The following is a 19527-nucleotide window of genomic DNA, read 5'->3' on the forward strand; positions in this document are numbered from 1 at the left end:
CTTTAAAATAGACTTTTCAGCTTGTATAATAGCCTATAATTGAGGAAAGGGGGAGCACAAAAAAGGGGGTGCATGCTCTTATACCTGGGTAGAGGTACTAGTAGCCTACTACTACCTCCCCCTGCAGTCTCCGACATGGCTGTAGGGGGGAATCGAATCAGCACCTGAGAGCAGAGGACGGGAACTGTCTATTTCACTGTGGTTCTGAAAAAGACTTTAACATGTTTAGTGTTGAAGAATGTTGATTTCATGTTTAGTAGGCTAAAGTATAATTTTGTTATAGATTGCTCCTCCTGACTATTTTACAAAAAAAAAAAAAAAAAAAAAAACATGATAGAGGTGGCTCTGCCTCTGCCTTTCGAGGGCATATAGACTATGGCAGATGTCAGTGTTCGAATAAGAATATTATTATTATTACATATTTCTGGGGTGACAATTTGAGCCATTTGCAGCGTTCTCCCCACAGCAACAGCACTGGTGCATACAAAATGAGCCGAGAACTGTGTGTGCGTGCGTGTGCGTGTGCGTGTGCGTGTGCGTGTGTGCGTGTGTGGGTATGTGTGCGTGTACGTGTGTGTGTGTGTGTGTGTGTCTTCTTTAGCACCGCCCGTATTCGCTAGTAGTTGACCTATGGGCGCTCTGATTTACGCGCACATGGTCCTGACGTCATCCTCTCATCTGTCTCTCTTCCGTGTCAACATGGCGGCATCCATGGCATCCCAGGCTGTAGCAAGAGGACTGCGGACAGCAACCTCCAAACACCTGTTTCTTGACAAATTGAAGGTACTGCCACAATTTTCAATATTATTGCCAGTGCGTTTCTCTCCGTTCCGCGCCATGTTCTGCTGCCGTGTATCCGTTTGCGTCGTCCCAGGGAGTTGTTACCTTGTTAGCTAAGCTAAAGCAGGAGGGGGTTTGACAGATCAAAGTTCAACTTGTGTGTGACGGTCTGGTGATGTAACGGTATATTCTTCAAAGTTATGAGCAAAACATTACATCCAGCTAAGCTGCCTGGGCAAAACCTTGTTCTAATGGCATATTGTTTGTGGTATACTACTGACAGTGTGTGGCACAAATGGAACACAGTTTAGGGAGCGTTTTATTGTCAGGTGAAAAAAGAGTTGTAAACGAAAAGTTTTATTTTTACTTTGATATATTTTATGTATTTTTCCCCCTTTTAAACATGTGTGTCCTGCAGTGGACTGAATGAGCAAATTAGTACACCATCAACCTAATTGGCATTTTGTTAACAACTTCATAAAAAGAACAAGTTAGAAAAGTGTTCCTTAACACTGCAACATGCCTCAGCTCTGGAGCTTTGTGATAGCAGCACCACTTCAGATAAGACCATGGTGAAAAGGTTAACTCATGCACTTTGATCCCACAGTAGGGAACACAAGGTTATTTTCTTTTCTTTTCACTGAGCTGTGAACAGCAGAATTTATGCCATTCATTTGAGAAAGTACAGTTACATTTGATAAACCCACTATTACTAGTCAAGTCAAGTTTATTTGTATATATATATTTGTATAGCACATTTCATACACAGGCAATTCAAAGTGCTTCACATAAAATGGTTGACAGGAAAATAAAAGAATAAAAGAAGAGAATAAAATGGACATTTAAAAGCATCACAACAAAACTTTAAAAAAGAGTATAAAAAGTGCATTAAGCAACAGGCGCAGCAGTTGCAAAAAGAGCAAAAAACTTATAGAGGACTCATTGGGTTTGCATAATAGAATAAATCAATTTATCTATATTGAGTCCGCCGACATCATGACTATAAACATGACTACACACATAAAACTTAGGTCTGGGTACGGTGTCCTCTTTTCCTCTATACTGCAGTTTGGACGCCAAGCATACCCCCGCTTGTACCTTGCGTCATCTGTTGCTATTACTACAGTACTACCGCTACTACTACTACTACTTATAACAGCAATAATAATCATAATACTAATATTTTACTGAAAGAACCACACAAGCAATGAACTAAAAAAAGCAAAAAAGCATTTTAATATTAGTAAAATACCAGTAGGCTACCAGAGTTACTGGCCATCAGTTTTGCAAACAAGGTAATAAAGCATCAAAACAGAATGAAACAAAAACTGTCAAAACCATACAAATTTAACAAAAAAGTGCAATGCTCTATAGTGATCCATGTTGCGTGTAACATATCTTATATTTATTTTTTGTGCGATTTTGGGATATTTTACTATTTGCACTGCAATGATATTTAGCTTACATGTCTGACACAAGAAGAAACATTTGTGCAACTTTGTTGCACAATTTGCATACGACCGTGCTCTTATCCACGCTTCTCATCTGCTTCTTCCATGGTTGTCGCCTACAGCGCACCTCCCACCCACATGTAGGGCGTTGTTGTCTGACATCACTCAATGCACGTTGTGCATCGGTATGATAGCTATGCCTGGAATTCGTCCACTGAGAATCGTTCCATGGTGTCTGGAGTGCAAAAATAAACGTGTTAAAGTCCCAGCCCTAATATATATGTGTATATATGTTAATATATATATATATATATATATATATATATATATGCCTTATATACGGGTCTGGTGTTTACAGTATTTACACATGCACAACACTCCCCTATTGTGAGGAATCCGAGAGATCCAGACACTATTTGAGAGCGTCTGGATGGAGGTTTTACAGTAAGTCTGTATAAAGTTACTGTACTGCAGTGCAGATGGCCTGACGGAAGGACAGAGTGGCTGACTGTTGATACTCTAAACATTGCTCCAGCCAAGCAGGCACAGACTGTTTGGCGCTGTGTTAGCAGCTTAGCGGAGCCTCCCACCACATTTCTTTTGTCCTCTCCACTTTTTGCTGCGTGGCCGCGACAGATTTGGGCACGGTGGAGCCTTCTCTAATGCCACTTGGATGCGGAATAGGTAAACATACGAGCAAATTATTAGTGGGAAAAAGTCAGTTCAGTTGAAGCCTTACAAAAGAGGGCTAGCTAGCCTGTGACACAGTTGCATTTCCAAAATATCAATTTGATAGGAATGGGGGAAAATTGCACCTGTAAATTTTGTTTGGAATGGGGCGAGACGGTGTAGACCCATAATGCTATACTGTATATGAATGGTGTTATCCAGCAACACTTTGCCACAGCCTGTAATAGGGCTGTGAATCTTCACTGGCCTCACGATTCGATTCGATTACGATTCATCTGTCAACGATTCGATTCGATTCGATTAAACGATGCATCACGATGCATCGCGATGCATCTTAAATCGATGCATCACTTTTTCCGCAATACATGATTTATTTTTTCTCACTTTCTTTTTTCTCACTGTGTGGCTACTTTTAAAATAAAAGTGCATTTGGAATTGCATTGTATTATGATCCATAATTAAAATAAACAACTGCATGTACTTACATTCTATTTTATTTGATTATAAAAAAAAATAAAAAAATACATTTAATAATCGATTTTTGATATTTGTTAATCGATGCAGAATCGTGCACGTCCGCATCGCGATGCATCTTATAATCGATTATTTTTGACACCCCTAGCCTGTAAGTATACTTGCATGCTGGCAGGAGGGAAAGCTGATCGTTAGCACCCACACTGTGTGTGTGTAATCAAAACAGTCAAGTCAATGTACAAACCAAATCGAGATGTTTTCGCCAGCTGTAGAAAATTAAATTAAATTAAAAATTTGACACAAATACGGCTTTAATTTGCTCAGCTACCTCCTACATTCAGACCGCATTAAGAGAACTAAAATCAAAGAAAATATCAAAATGTGATAAAAGCACAGGAAAACGATCCACGGTGAAAAAAACTACGATCACTAGGGTTGGGAATCTCTAGACACCCCGAGATTAAATTCCGATTCAGAGGGCTACGATGTGATGATAAAACAATTATCGATGCATCTCGATGCATCTTACTCAGGGTTCCAAGCATGAGGCAGAGCTACAGTAAAAGCAGAGAGTGCAGAAGAAGAAGCACAAGCTTTATTGACGTTAACTTGCAATAAAGAACGAAGTCTAAACTTATCACCTGACTGGACATCCATCATGTAAACATGGTGCCAGAAGCCGAACCTTGATGATGCGACAGGACACAAAATAACAGGTCAATCAGAAGGCTGGACACACGATTGATTCCACCGGAGCTAAGTTCAACTTGATAAGCTAAAGTGCTAGCTGCTAGCCAACGAACCAGCTTGACATGAAATGTGATCTATCGCAGTTGAGTTCCGCCTTTTCGTTCCGTCAACATCACATTTTTAACCAACGTTAAAATCGATTCGTAATCGCCCACATCCGCATCGCGATGCATCTAAGAATTGATTCGCCCCCCCCCCACCCATAACGATCACACTGCCATGGTATTTTTTTAGCCTGCCTCCTCTGAGCAATTAGGCTGTTGATCATGAAGTTTGAGTTTCTACAGGTGCTGCACCGCTCTTCTCTCTCTCTGTTCAGTCATGGCAGCTATTCCTGTTCAGGCTTCTGAGTTTTTCCTCTGTTTATTCCAAACAAATTGCTGTTGCTGCTTCTGGAAATGTAAAATTCATGAGGTCCTGTGTGCTGTGTGGCAGAGGATTTTCCCAGTGAAGGGATAAGGTGGCAAATATGTTTCCTGGGCAACATTCTTTGTTTACACTATATGCAATTTGTGGATCATTAGTTTAAACCATTAGTCAAACCATTGTCTGTTATCAGTTACTTTTTTGAATCCCTTACTTTTTTTAAACAGTTTTTCTTTTCTTTTTCCTCCATATGGTTTTATTTTAGTTAATGCAAATTTAAATAGAGTAGATTAGTATAAAAAAAGTAGTATAAAAGTGAAGATCCAGTCAAATCTTGTGCAGACAACATGCTGCTAATTGGGGGGAGTTGGGGCGTCCAAGTGCCCTTCATGCAAATGAGATTGGCTCACTGTTTTGAAATTTGAGCAATAGTTTTGCATTGCTTTTTAAAACAACTGTTCTAAGCATTTGATGTTTTCTGTTAGACAGGGAATGAAGACTCTGAGAGAACTGGGAGAACATTTCATGAAGCAAATTGAGCAGAGTATTACTCAACAAGGCTATTAAATATAAAAGGTTAAACCTATAAACATATAGGCTTAATGAGCATACTCATGTCCAAAAGTGAGAATGAAAAAATGCAGAGTTTAAATTAAAGTTAATTAATTCCAAAGGCCCAAATGATACTGTAAAACATAAAATGTCAAAGCTTTTAAGGCTTTAGGGTCAGTTTTCCTCCAGTCTTATCAAAGAATTATCGCCCGCAACGCAAGCATTTCATCGTTAATGTATTGTATGAGTTTTTTGGGGGAAAGGAAAAAGAATAGCAGACTAAATTTCTCTGGCAAATTGAGACTTTTTTTCTTTCACAATCATGCTGTGCTGGGCTGCTTTGGAATTGATTTCTCTGGTGGCGTTGGAGGAAACCACGGGGGCAGGACAAAATAACACAAACGGCACATGAAAAACAAATTCAACTTTGAAGTAAATACATCACAAACACAAAGGCAGCGACAGTAACGCGGGCCAGTCATATCGAGCTGAATGCCAATTAGCAGCATGCGTCAGCTAGAGGCAAGAGGTCCCAAAATCACAACTTTCATCTGCAAGTTTTTCAAAGCAGAAACTAACGGGGGGCAAATTATAGGCGGTGCCTGAATTTCAGGTGCATGATTGGTCACAAAAACTACAGTTAGGCTAATTTCCGAAGTAAGAGGGACAAAACAATCGCACAAATCAGGACCACATAAACACACACTGTATCGCTAAAAGAGAAACGGTAGTAGCAAGAAATTCACCACCAGGGACAAACACTTAAAGGACGATCAACCAACTTTGTATCATTATAATGTCGTTATTAATATTAAGCAGATGGGTAGTGTTTACCTTCGCTATATGTTTTCCACAGAGAAATCCAACTCCATCTGTCCGGCTTGCCGAAACGCCCAAGTCATTAAGGCTCGTTAAGGCTCTCTATGCTGATTCGCCGTGGATATGCGCATACTTAAAAAATAGAAATAAACAATAACAGCCGCCCTGGAAGCCGAATCGAAAACCCTCGGAGCAGATTCCGTGTCTTTGATCAACGCTAGCTTTAACGTTTTACCTAAGGTAGTTGAATAGCTTTGTTCACGTTCACATCAAGCATCAGAATGGAGGAGGGGGGATGATCTCAGTGACTTTGTGGCGTGGTTGTTGGTGCCAAACGGGCTGGTTTCAGTATTTCTGAAGCTGCTGATCTCCTGGGATTTTCCACACACCACGGTCTCTAGAGTCGACACGGAATGGTGTGAAAAACAAAACACTTTTAGTGAGCGGCAGTTCTGTGCATGGAAACTAGGGGTGGGGGAAAAAATCGATTCACCTAAGTATCGCGATTTTTAATGTCACGATTTTTTGGATCGATCTTTTATTCCAGAATCGATAATCGCAACAACAACAAAAAAACAAAACAATTTTTTTTTTTTTTTTTTTTTTTTTTGGGTGCTTGCAGTCAGGCCACTCACTGAACAGCAGGCCAGGCGCCGCCTACTGGTTTACTAGTGGTTTTATTACTTTATTAGTTAGTCTGAAGTAATAATTCGGCCCATATCGGCCTGGCCTGCTTGGTATCTAATGCCCGGCCTGAATTATGATCCCAGTCCGCCCCTATTTTTAACTATATCGCCCAGCGCTACTCATGATATATAATATACAGTCTCTAGTGTATGATTCAACTTTTCCCATGTTCTAATCTAGTGTAAAAAAGCAAACAAACTGAAAAAATAAAAGAAAAAAATAAACAAAAATCGCAATAAATCGTAATATCGAATCGCAATAATCGTAGAATCGCAATACTTAAGAATCGCAATATAAATCGAATCGGCACCCAAGAATCGTGATAGTATCGAATCGGGAGATAAGTGAATCGCCACAGCCCTAATGGAAACACAATGAGAGAGAGAGAGAGGTCAGATGAGATTGGGCCAGACTGGTTGCAGCTGACAGAGAGGCAACAGTAACTCAGATAACCTCTTTACAGCTGTGCTGAGCAGAAAAGCATCTCAAGAATGCACACGTGAAACCTGGAGGTGGATGTCACGTTGGTAGCTGGTTGACATTGAGCTGAAAAGTGATACCTACCCAGTATTAAGTAAGGTCTCCATATAAAGTATTTAATATGCCATCCTAGCCATTTTCAGTGCTATTTTCATGTGTAGAATCAGGTGCTAGTAGGAACAGAACTGATTTAGAGTTTCAATTTCAAAACATGTTAATTCACTTCACTCAACTGGTAAGGTGCGTTCACACTAGGGATGGGCATTTCTAGCAAAAACCCTATTCGAAATTCGCTGGCCAAATTCGAATTTAATTCGAAATTCGAAAATAAAAATAAAAATGTAAAAAAAATTAAAAATGTATTTTTTTTTTTTTTTTTTTTTTTGTGAGTGAAATGTTGCATTGTCTCCCCTGATTCTAAGTCTACGGCTTTATTAATTAATATAAAAAGCTTCTGCTGTGGATTTTTAGCTCAAACAAGCATTGCACCACTGAAGTAAAGAACATGTTACATGACATTGACATTTTCGAAAATAAAAAACAGTTTTGACAATCATGAGTGGTTCATTAAATATTTAGTAGGCTCAGGTCTGAGTGCCAAAGGGGTGCCAAAGTCACCCCCTCTCCCTCTTCATGGGATTTCATCCGCCATTCATTTTTCCATAAACCTTGCTTAAAATGCTTATAAAAATTGTTTTACTTGCTCAAACCAAGCGATTTGACTATACTTAGAATCAGGGGAGACAATGCAACATTTCACTCAAAAAAAAAAAAAAAAAAAAAAAAAATTTTTTTTTTCGAATTTCAATAATAATAATAATAATAATAATGATTGGATTTATATAGCGCTTTTCTAGACACCCAAAGCGCTTCACAGGAATCATTATTCATTCACACCATTCGTACCAGTGGTGGTAAGCTACGGGTGATGTAGCCACAGCTGCCCTGGGGAAGACTGACGGAAGCGTGGCAGCCATTTCGCGCCTACGGCCCCTCCGACCACCACCAACATTCATAGACATTCATACCCATTCATACGAGGCAATGAGGGTTAAGTGTCTTGCCCAAGGACACAACGACAACAGCTGGGAGGGAGCGGGATTCGAACCGCCAACCCTTGAGTCATTGGCCGACCTGCTCTACCTCCCGAGCTAATGCCGTCCTAATAAAAGTCGACCTTGATAATAACAACGATTATTCGAAAATTCGAAATTCGATGCCCATCCCTAGTTCACACCGACCTATTAAAGTTTTTCGCTGGCATCGAGTTTACATACAAAGTCAATGCAAACGAGCGATTGAGCGTATATTCGCCCGGGAGAAAAATCGCTGGGCGATAGGGCGAAAATTCGCTCGTCGCCCGAGATGAAATATCCCAACTCGAGCGAAATTACGCTGCCAATCAGTCGCTCGCTGTTCAACGCCGATTGGCTGCCGTGTGAGAGCGAGTCAAGGATCACACTGGCTTGGAACAAACCGCTGGTTTATTGTGTGGCAACAAACAACCGCATTGACAGCTGATTGACAGGCTGACAGCTGACATGAAGTGAAGTCTGTACTACCGGTATAGAGCTCGCGTTAGGAGCACGCTGATAGGCTTAGCTTGTAAACAACTACGGTGGCTCGTAGTGGACAAACATCATGACATTGCCTAACGTCATAGCCCCCAGATGTCCGTCAATTCGTGTGCCTGTTGACGAGCGATTTAAACACAGCGACAGAGCGATTCCAAAGGGTTGAATCGAGCGACAGAGCGAAAAATAAATATCTCGGTGTGAACACAGCTTTAGGCTGGTTACCATCCAAGCAGCAGAGAAACAGAAGTTTAGACACTTACCCCCCCCCCCCTCCCCCACCCCCCTGCATAGATCAGCATAACAGGCAGCCAATCAGGAGTCTGTTTGATACAGATCCATTGTTTTTGCTTTGATTAGCTCACAGTCAAGAGTGTACGGTGGTCAGCAGGGACAAAGTTTAAACACAGACAAAAACCATAAAGAGTGTATATAACCAAGGCGTTCAAACGTTATCTCAAAAAGTTACCACCTAACTAATTTCTTTTTTTAACAAAGTTTTTGATTCGTGCTTCGGCACGTTAGAATGTAAGCAGCTGCTTTGTCAGGACATCCAGGAATAAGCCACAAGCTGCGGCTGGGTACGGCTCCGTAATGGCTGCCGGAACAGACGTGTGTCCATGCTGCTCTAATGTCCACTCCTTTGTTTTTCCTGCATCTGGTCGATGTTTGCTGGATCCGCTTGCGTCTGAGCGCAGATGATGCACTCTAGTCTGTTCCAGCAGGCAGCAGCTGTACTGAGAGACGCACCACATCTGGTGGACTCCGTTCCTAACTGGACGTGATGGGGGACGAGCGAACATCAAGATAGTTTCGTTTTTTTCCAAAATGAAGCTGTTCTAACGAAAACGTCCTGCTCAAACGTCAGCGAACAGGCTGTGTGTGCGACGTGTGGCTTCTTGAGTGAAAAATCACTCGCCCTGGCCCTGAAGCTTCGCACACAACTCCACTTGCAACATGCAACCATGTTTGGACACGAGGGGGTAGGGCCATATGATTTCCACAAAACGTAAAAAGAAATTGGTAATATGGTAAATGGTAAATGGCCTGCATTTATATAGCGCTTTTATCCAAAGCGCTTTACAATCAGTAGGTAGTCTACATTCACCCATTCATACACCGATGGCGGCGGTAATAAAAATGGAATCAGCTCTAAAACATGGAATATTGCAGAATGTTCCATAATTTGGCTGAAATGGATAAAAGTAGGCCTAATTGTCAAAATAAGAAGTAGATCTAATTATCGTAGTAACCTAAATGATTTCATGATTGTAAAATAGGCCTAAGGGAAATCATTCAGTTTTCAATTGGGGTGTTTTGAGAAGGGGGTCAGCCTTGCGTGGGACCCTTACTGCACCTCACAACTTTAGTTTTCACCTTGAGAACCATGTTGAAGAGGCTGTCAGAGCCATGTTGTAAAAAAAAATAAAAAAAAAATTGCTCCTAACCCCTAAATTAAAAATTAAAAATAAATTGAATGGATTTCATATACACGAGGGTTGTCCTACTTGCCAGTATTGGACATCACTCGTAGTATTTCTGGACAATTATTCTGGCTCCATAAGCCAGAGCTGGCTGGCTCGCCTTTACGTTAGGAAGAGGTGTTACTCTGAATGTGCTGCATGGAGCCCCTTACCTTCTCCATTTCATACCTTTGTAGCCCGTGGGCAGACACACGGCTGAGGAAACCGCTCGTGTAGAAAAGCTAATTTGAGAATCCTCTTTGCGCTTAACAATTACAGAGCTCTCCTGGCAGAGATCGCTGAACTTGCAGCTCATTCCAGGGGTTTCCTTTATATCTACCTTGATACTAGATAGAAATAACTGTGTGTGGTTACTTTCTAGGTACATTCCAGACGAGGCCCTCCTGACCTGTAGAAGGTCGAGGTTAAAGACTGAAGGAGACTGTGCTGTCAGTGCCCCACGGGCTTTAGAACCCTCTGTCTGAAGAGCGTACAGGCCGGCGAAATCAATGCTCAAATCAGATTTTTACTGGCAACCTTTTGTATCGTATTTGTTCTGTTCTTGTTTTATTGTCCGGTAAAATTGTTAGTGTTTGCAAAGCACTTTGTAACACCTTACAATATGCTACAGTATAGATAAATGTACTAGAGTGTTGTTATTATTATTAGTAGTACTAGTATAGTGTAGTGGCACTAGTAATACAGTATTGTCATTGTTGTTGGCTCTTGAAGCTGAACTGTACAGGGCCTAGTCCATCCATACACACAGTTTGTAAGACTTTATTTTTTTCCTGCTTTTACTTCCTGTCCTTTTTCCACATGACAAATGACACTGCCACCTCTGAGAATTGATTATAGATTCTCGTCATCACGATGATCATCATTTGCATTATTGACATGGCAGCTCCTCATTGTCTGGCTGGAAATGAACGTTTTTTTGCCCCTTCTATCTTGCAGCACTAGTGTGATCAGGCCTGCTTTCAGGGGCTCAGAAAGACACCTCAGATCCACTGTGCTGTTCATACCATGCACACACACACACACACACACACACACACACACACACACACGTACACACGTACACACACACACACACACACACACACACGTACACACACACACACACACACACACACACACACACACACACACACACACACACGCACACGCACGCACGCACACACACAATGTACACAATGGCAAACACACACTACTTGAATATATATTATACTTGGCTATACTGGGTATGGTTAGGTATAGTGCCCACTAAGCACTATATTTTCAGTTGGTTGCTAAAATGAGGCATAGCTTTTTTAGTGAGGTACCCGTTTCATCTTGATCAGGGCTTCAGGTGAAATGAAAGTTGTATTGTGTATTGCACATATACACAGTAGTACAGTAGTTATTGAACAAAAACCTTGCAGTGATTTGTTCTCCAGGTGCATGAAAACGATGGCATTCAGTGTTTGTTTCCTGTGGATGTGCTCGATGAGCCTTTAGCTAAATGTCTGCAGACCTTTGAGCTCTGCTTATTCCACGTATTGCTCGGACTCGTCTTCTTAGCGATTGCTTTTTGTGATGAGCCAGATCTGTTTAATTCATACGTTTGGTTGGATTATTCTTTTCAATTGTCTATGGGGGGGTGAAAGTGCGCCTATCCCACTGCCTGCCTGCCTTCCTGCTGCGTACTAGTGTTCACGCTTCATCTCCGTGCAGGGCTCCACGCAATCTACACCAGCCTGGAAGTCTGCCAGGCGTACCCAACAATTGATCATTTTACTCTGTGTTGCATGCATTGACTTCTGCCCCCCCGCCTCCCCCAGGGGTAAACTCATGCAGAACGTCTAATCTAGCGGTTTTTTGGCCGCTGTACCTGTCTCTGATATACATGCACCTTCTCTCTCTATTACTTACTCAATTTCTCTCTCTCTCTCTCTCTCTCTCTCTCTCTCTCTCTCTCTCTTCCTTCTCTCCCCGCTCTTTGGGCCAGGTGCCGAGGCGATAAGAGTAACGATCGGGGGGATTCTCTCTCTCTCTCTCTCTGGTCCCGCCCGCACGGTATCAGAGCCCGTGCTGATTGACAGCCAGGTATCTCCACAATAGAATAAAATCAGCTTTGACAGTTTATGTCAGCATGGCTGAGCGATTCAATGATTTGTCAATAACAATGCAAGGAGGGACATCACAATATTTCGGCGTTTAGGCTCCAGGATGCTTCTTTAGGGGGGGAGTGGGTTTCTCTCCCCACCACCCCTCTCTCTCTCTCTCTCTCTCTCATAAATCAAATCTCCTGAATTCTTGTCTGCGCAGCGAGATAATCCTCTCTGGCTGTTTTTCATTGTCGCTGCACACCATGCTGAATTTGTAAACATTTTTGCAAAGTTTTTTTTTTTTTCTTTTTTTTTTTAAGGTGTCGCCACTCTGTACTCCGTCTTGCGCGTGGCCCCGCCCCCGCCGTCCTGCAGCCCAGCATGGAAGGGAGGGAGAGAGAGGCGGCTCAATGAGCCTCAGTCCTGAATATATTATATATGGGGGGGGGGGGGGGGGGTTTGGGGGGCGCGCGCTCCGCTAGCAACGACTTCTTTCGCTGCGACTTCAAACGACAGGCTGCGTTCCCCATCTGTCTCGGCGAGAGAACACATTTAAATTTCCTCCCCGCGAGCGACACTGGGGGGACCGAGTTAGCTCTAACCGGATTTGAATATCGTCGGTCTCACCAAGGTTAATAGCCATTTCTGTAGCCGGTGAGAAGGTGTTTAGGCTTTTTCGATCATTTAGAAGGGCTGCTGCACTCATTAGGACATGTTGGCACACAGCCTCTGATTGAAATGGGAATGCAGCACCGAGTGAGTGAAGAACGCACGGCCTCTCTGCTAAACCTCTGCTGGTGTAAACCAGTGTGAGATAATGAGCTATAAGTGGGAGTGATGCTGCTGACAAATTAAAACAATGGTTTTCCCACAGCTCAGAGATGTAAATGTGTCAAAAAAATAAAAGTGCAATATGTTGTAGTAAAGTATGTTTAGCCACTATACTCACTTCTCCATTGTCTTAATTAGATTTAAATGTATTGTCCCATTTCTAAATGAGTGATGAGTCGGTGGGCTTAGGCTAGCTCGGGGTTTGGACGAGGAAGCCGCAGAAGTCATACTGAAAGCTGTAGTTCTTCGAATGGCCACTTGAGGCTGGACCCAAAAGGGAGTCGTTCCCCTTCACCCCCATGTTAAAATGGCCCACTTTGTAAGAGGATGAAGCATGTTTACAGCCTGGTCCAAAACATAGCTAGCTAATAGCTAATTTCACCTTTCATAACAACAACTATACGGGGCGTGAATTTTTATATAACTCACCTGTTTAGAGTAAAATAAACAATAGAAAAGACTAGTGTCCTCTAGAGAGAGAGTGGCGTCAGCGGAGGACCAAAATGCGAGACTCATTAGCCAATGAACAGCCAGGAATGGGTCTCGCGCTACTTTTGCATGCTAAAATAAAGCTGATAATGTACAATTTGATTCAAGGGGGGAAAAAACCCTTTCAGAGTACAACACAAACTTGTCTATTTTGCTGCAACTCGACAGTGCTGCTTAATCCAGGACCTTACTTCCTGGAACTCTTGAGAGTAAAAAAACTGGTCCATCGGAGTGAATGGAGATGTCGGAACTCTTCTATTATACGGCTCTGGAAAAGACTATGTTTTGGGGGCGATTGACAGGTCACCTGTCCAGTGATCGCGCAGCTTGCCGATCACAGACCAATAGCAGGTCGGAGCTGCGGCTCTGGGAAACCCCTCGTTTCTCGTGCGAATTGCGTAACAACCCCAAGATGGCGACAGGCTACACTAGGCTTCCAAACGGAAAAAAATAGCCTTCGTCCATGTTATTAACTGTAGATTTACTGTGTTAGTGAGTCAGTCTGTGGGGCAATTTCCTTGCTAAAAGTCATGCATGTGCGCGCTCCAATGTCAATGGGGGTGAACTTTGACACGCGTAGTTGCTCCTCCTCCCCGCTCTATTTCCTCCTTCCTGGGTGTTATCTTCCCTTCAGACCTGACACCTTTCAATGTGACTCCATACACAGCCTCTCTTATTAACTATGCTAATAGCTGAAATCCCCTATCTGTAGACGCACAACAGTCAGGGGTTCCTCCCTGTAAGCCTGTCTGTGGGAGATTAGACCCGCCCTGCCTAAAGACCTGCCAATGATGCAAATCTCACTGATCTAAATCCCGGAGACATGCTCCACTGCTCCTGGCTTCTCTCTCTCTCTCTCTCTCTCTCTCTCTCTCTCTCTCTCTCTCTCTCTCTCTCTCTCTCTCTCTCTCTCTCTCTCTCTCTCTCTCTCTCTCTCTGCACTTCACTTCTTCTTACCCTGGCCCCCCAAACACACATCGTTTCTTCCTCATAGTTTCCTGGAGGCTCCGCAGCTCAATCTCCTCCAAACCCCCACATGGCCTGAGTGAGCAGCACGACCTTGGCTTTTTAAGGGCCAAGGACCTAGAAAGGCACACATGGGTGTAAAGTGCAACACATCGCAAAATGTTGATATTTTGTGTGCGTACCCCATGGTGGATTTGTTCATCATGATGATAAATATGATTTTTGACATTTACAGCAAGCTGCCTGACCTTTGATACATTTGGAGTAGAATTTAAAACACAAATCTAAAGTTTACCCATAGTCAAAATGTAATTCATACAAATGCCTACAGTACAGTAGTCTAACTTCTAAATTCAGTCTATTAGTCTAGTACAATGTTATGCTTTGACAGACGAGTCATCATGCTCTTGGTCCCACAAACTTCAAAGTGGCCATAAACTGATCATCTCAAATATCTGTTTCTTTCTCTTTGGTGACACCTATGGCGATGAGCGGTACTGTAATTGCAGGTGAGATCCAAACAGTGTTGCATAATGTGATCTTACTAGTCAGTTTGTTGTTGGGCCTAACCCAGTGTTTCCCATACATAACATACATAAACATATAACATACATAAAGGAATTTGTGGCGGGCACCTGAACACAACATGCAAGATATCCGCTGAATAAGTGTCCAATAAATGTTCATGTCATTCTGGCCAATACTTCTGTTATAGCATTTCAGTCTGGAATATGGAATATCTTTCAATAATCTATGATTTAGCTGCTAAATTGTCAAATACCGCCATCTGCTCACTACCCAGGCACTTATGTATGTACTTAACCTAACTACGGTAACTTAACCTAACTAACTATCCGGTGTGCACAACATTGTCAGCCTAAACTCCGGCTGACACCCCAAAAACCTACAATCCGCTACAGAAAAATGTATATTGTTTGTTTATTAACTGGCCCCACGAAAGTGGCAAAGCAAGTTGAGTATCCCTGACCTATAGGGAGAAATTTAGTTTGTCATTGTAAACCCACAGCACAGTAATGATGACATGTTCTTCATAGATCTAGCCTTTTAATTTTGCTCTTAAGCTTTCTCAAAGTACACCAAATTCATGCATTTTACTTTAAAATGTTTAAAAAAATCTCGTGGGGGGGCATGCCCCCGCACCCCCCTAGGGGTCTGCGGTCCCCCACCACAAATACTCAAAATCCTGTGGGAAACACTGTAAACCACACACAATGCTAACAGACAGAGACCAGAAAAAGTAGCTTGTTATCCTACTTAACCCGAGTTGCCGGGAACCTACACGGTAGTTGAAGAGGGAGTCGGTCTATTGCACTAGCTCCGCCTACCTTCTCCATTGTGTCTCCACAGACACTCAGGTCAGAAATGCTGCAATACTGAACAATGTGAAAATGCAAAGGCTTCCATCATTGGACCATAGGCTCAGTCACCATTGTGTTAACTCACAAACTCAGTCTGCGAGCTGCGATAGATAGTTACTTAACAGAGATGTATTTACACGACAATCTTTGAGATTATCACTCTAAGTTCTGCCATGATTTGTGAGAGAATAACATGCACAATATCCTTGCCATCACTCTTCATCTAGACATCTACAGTATGGAGGAGGCAGCGCCAGATTTAGCTGAAGATAAAGGAGGGATGTTCTGCCATCAACATCTCAGTTACTTCATTCATTTAGAGGAGACTATCTGCTTTCTTCAGCCTAGATGGTTATCTGAATTAGCCCGCTAATGCTTCACGATGCATGTTACTGCTACATGACTGGCTATAAGTGGAAATAGCCTACATACCGATGATTCACATTGGCCTGTTTATACAGAAAATCCACATCCACTCCCAGCTCCTCCGCCTCGCTTCATTCCCTTCGCTGTCACCCCTGTCACCGCTAACTGCACACTGCTCGTCTTAATTGCAAGATTGCCTGTCTTTATGAGTCGCAACTAAGTAGCAAAACTGCCACCTCATTAGTAGAAAAACATTCTAACTACTACAATCAGGACGGCGATGACTTTTATAGTGTCTCTGAGTACTGATCTTTCTGATTCAGGCTCTGCTCATGCAAGTGGGCACAGAGAAGAGTTCCTCTTTCAACCCCTAGCCGGATGGTTAGCTAAATGGACGGGGAGAAAGAGACGCAAGTTCATAACCTGAATGGCTACAAAATCAATTAGGTACAATCTGTGTGAGCTGACTATCTGTTAATTTCTGAAACATTTGATAATGCCCCTTAAGGAGCATTCTGCTTAATTAACTGTGCAGCGATTTGTCGTCACTAATAGGCGGTGTCGTTCCAAAAGAGTTGAGTTTCTGGCCATGATGACTGGTAATGAGGGTTTTAACCTCAGCAGACATCTGGGGAAACTGCTGTATATGGGCCATTCAGTGCAACGAAGGAGTCCCTGGAAGCTCCTCTTGTCCACTCTGCCTGTAGTCTGGCTTTTAGGACGCAGTTGGACAGGCTTGTACAGGCCAGAGTTATAGGAATTACATGAAAAGAAATCACTCCCAGGTGTTGAAGTAAGCGGTGCAGGTTTCAGTACACTGCAGTGTTGTAGGCAAGTCACTATATCTCGAGTCTAAGTCGAGTCTCAAGTCCCCAGTGTCCAAGTCCAAGTCACCAAAGAAGAGTCCGAGTCGAGTCCCCATTACCTGAGTCTTGAGTCTGGAGTTACTGAACATGAGCGTGAATCCACAAGTGGGCGGAACAACATACGTGTCTGCCCTGGCATGAAATTGAATAATGTCACAGTATTAATATAGTGATCAATATCTTATGCTATGCCTAGCTATTACCACCCAAAAAATGAACAAAAACAAAAAAAACAGTTGATCAAAATAAGCCTTGAGTCCTCGTCTCGAGTACAAGTCTGAGTCATGAGTTCTGAAAATGTGTCCAGGACTCGGAGTCGAGTCGGACTCAGACTCAGACTTGACTACAACACTGCGCCACTGAGCTTAGCTAACGAGTCATGCTGATTAATTACAATGTTGCACTGCAAACCGTGTTGAAATCCGTTGGTCGATTGCGGAGGGAGATGTGTTTGAACGCGTTAGCGAGTTCAGCAAGCTAAGCGGCTAATCAAGCTAATGTGTGTTGCGTTTACGATGACGTTACGGCAGCTTTAGGTCGCCGCTCTCTCTCTCCATTCACTCACTACCTCGCTTGACCACCAAACCACGCTCTCTCTCTCTCTTTCTCTTGCTTGCTTGTGGAGCCGGGGGGAGAGGCTTAAGCTTGAATTATGCTAGACGTATATGGACTGTCGCATGGAAATGAGAGACACGGAATCCTGACGAGAAAACTTTTTGAGCTTTTATATTCCGTGCGGAAGTGACCTTTATTTTTGAAAACTCGGACATCTCATGCTACAACTCTCGCTTGCTCGTGGAGCCGGGGGGAGGGGCTTAGGAACGGATGGACATCCCACGCTACACACGGACGAACACCCATGTCACTGTCGGTGCCAAATTCATTTTGTGTCAACGCATACCACAAATTTCCATGATCAAAAGTTTCCATGATGTGATAATTGCAAGTTAAATGATGTGCAAAAAATATTTACTTTGAATTCATTTCACATGTGGAACGCCTGCTATACTATCAAATGAAGTGCCTCCATTATTGTCTCAATGAGCAGTGAGACTTGTCAGCCGTTGAGTGCACAGCATAGTGTTTTTGTCTGTGCATCTGCCATAGACGATCACTCATCCGTTTACAGGCACAGCTAAAGCACTTGGGCCGTGCATGTTTCTGGCAGAAGACGCAAGTAGCCTAGCGCTTGAACAGGAAGTCATGAATAGCCAAAAACTCAATGACTAGCTGGCTTTGCATCAGTCCACATGTTGGGTAAGAAGGGAAAAACAACTGATTATATATAAATCTTTATTCAGGAGTTCACAGAGGATCCATAGAAAAACATTACATACTGACATAAAAAAGAACATAAAAGAGGCCTACATTTAAAAGGATCAATTCACATACAAAAATAGGCTCCTGCGCCAGTGGCGCCGTAGACTGGAGCTGAATCTATATGAGCTTTTGGCCGGGTCTGTTAGTTTCATTATGATGTCATTGACAGAAACATTCAGGCGGCACATAAAACTGTACATTAGGTTCCTGAGAAGCGCTTTGAAGGTGGGTAACCCCAGACTAACAAATAGCGTGCTGGCACTGTGCCATCTAGGCACACGCAGGAGCAGACACAGTGCATCATTGTATGCTACATTTAGTCTCTGCATGGACTTGGCCTTATAGCAGTCCCACAGGTGAGCAGTATAGAGTGGAGAGCAGTACGCTCTAAATAGAGAAGCCTTGACAACATCAGAACACATGTAGAATTTCCTCTTGAGCATGTTTGCTTGTGCATAGAGTTTATTGCGTTGTTGGTATATGTCCCTGTCTGATGACAGGTCATCAGATATAAAGTGACCCAGGTATTTAGTCTCCTTGCACACATTAAGAGTTTTACCACTCAAGACAAATGTGGGGAAAGCAGACTTTCTATCCTGTCTTGAGCGTACGATCATGATGTTGCTTTTTTCAGCATTATACTTGATGTCACTTAAGGCACCGTATTCAGAGCATATGGACAGTATCTCTTGTAGCCCAGCAATAGAGAGCCACCATCAACCATCCTCCGAGTGTGAACACAATCTTTGTCGTAGCCAAAAACCGGTCATTTGTCATTTGGAAATACTAGACGAGGAGAGGCAAGAACAGATAACAGCACTGTAGAGCTGTTGTTGTCATCCAGGCTCAAGAATCATCAAGTCCAGTACAATGAAGGTGAGGGATGCTGGCTGCAGCATCCCCTCCATAACCGCATGTGTTATTACAGGAACAGTCACCCTAATTCAGATCCCATAACCAAACCAGACATAATATAGCCTAATCTTAATCACAGTTTTTTAAGTAATCATACTCATTATAATTGTAGCTGTAGTTATGCTACAGCAGCTGAGCTCTAACCTTTCCTTTTGCAATACAAGTTTATTGAAGTTTTAAGAGCTATAGTGCAGCGTATCCTCGTCCTCCCATGGGTCA

At 42.7% G+C, this 19527-nt stretch overlaps 1 protein-coding gene across 1 annotated transcript in view; it reads left to right on the plus strand.

Annotated features, from left to right (window-relative positions):
* Positions 1-680: 680 nt before the first annotated feature.
* The window catches only part of suclg2 (succinate-CoA ligase GDP-forming subunit beta), a 187016-nt gene continuing 168169 nt past the window's right edge, over positions 681-19527 (plus strand). Inside the window, exon 1 of the mRNA XM_083660814.1 lies at positions 681-783. Within this exon, the coding sequence (XP_083516940.1) occupies positions 700-783 (84 nt within the window). The 5' untranslated portion in view covers positions 681-699. The remainder of the gene's footprint in view (positions 784-19527) is intronic.

The sequence above is a fragment of the Poromitra crassiceps genome (genome assembly GCF_964638095.1).
Source record: "Poromitra crassiceps genome assembly, chromosome: 25".
In the NCBI taxonomy this organism is placed as follows: Eukaryota; Metazoa; Chordata; class Actinopteri; order Beryciformes; family Melamphaidae; genus Poromitra; species Poromitra crassiceps.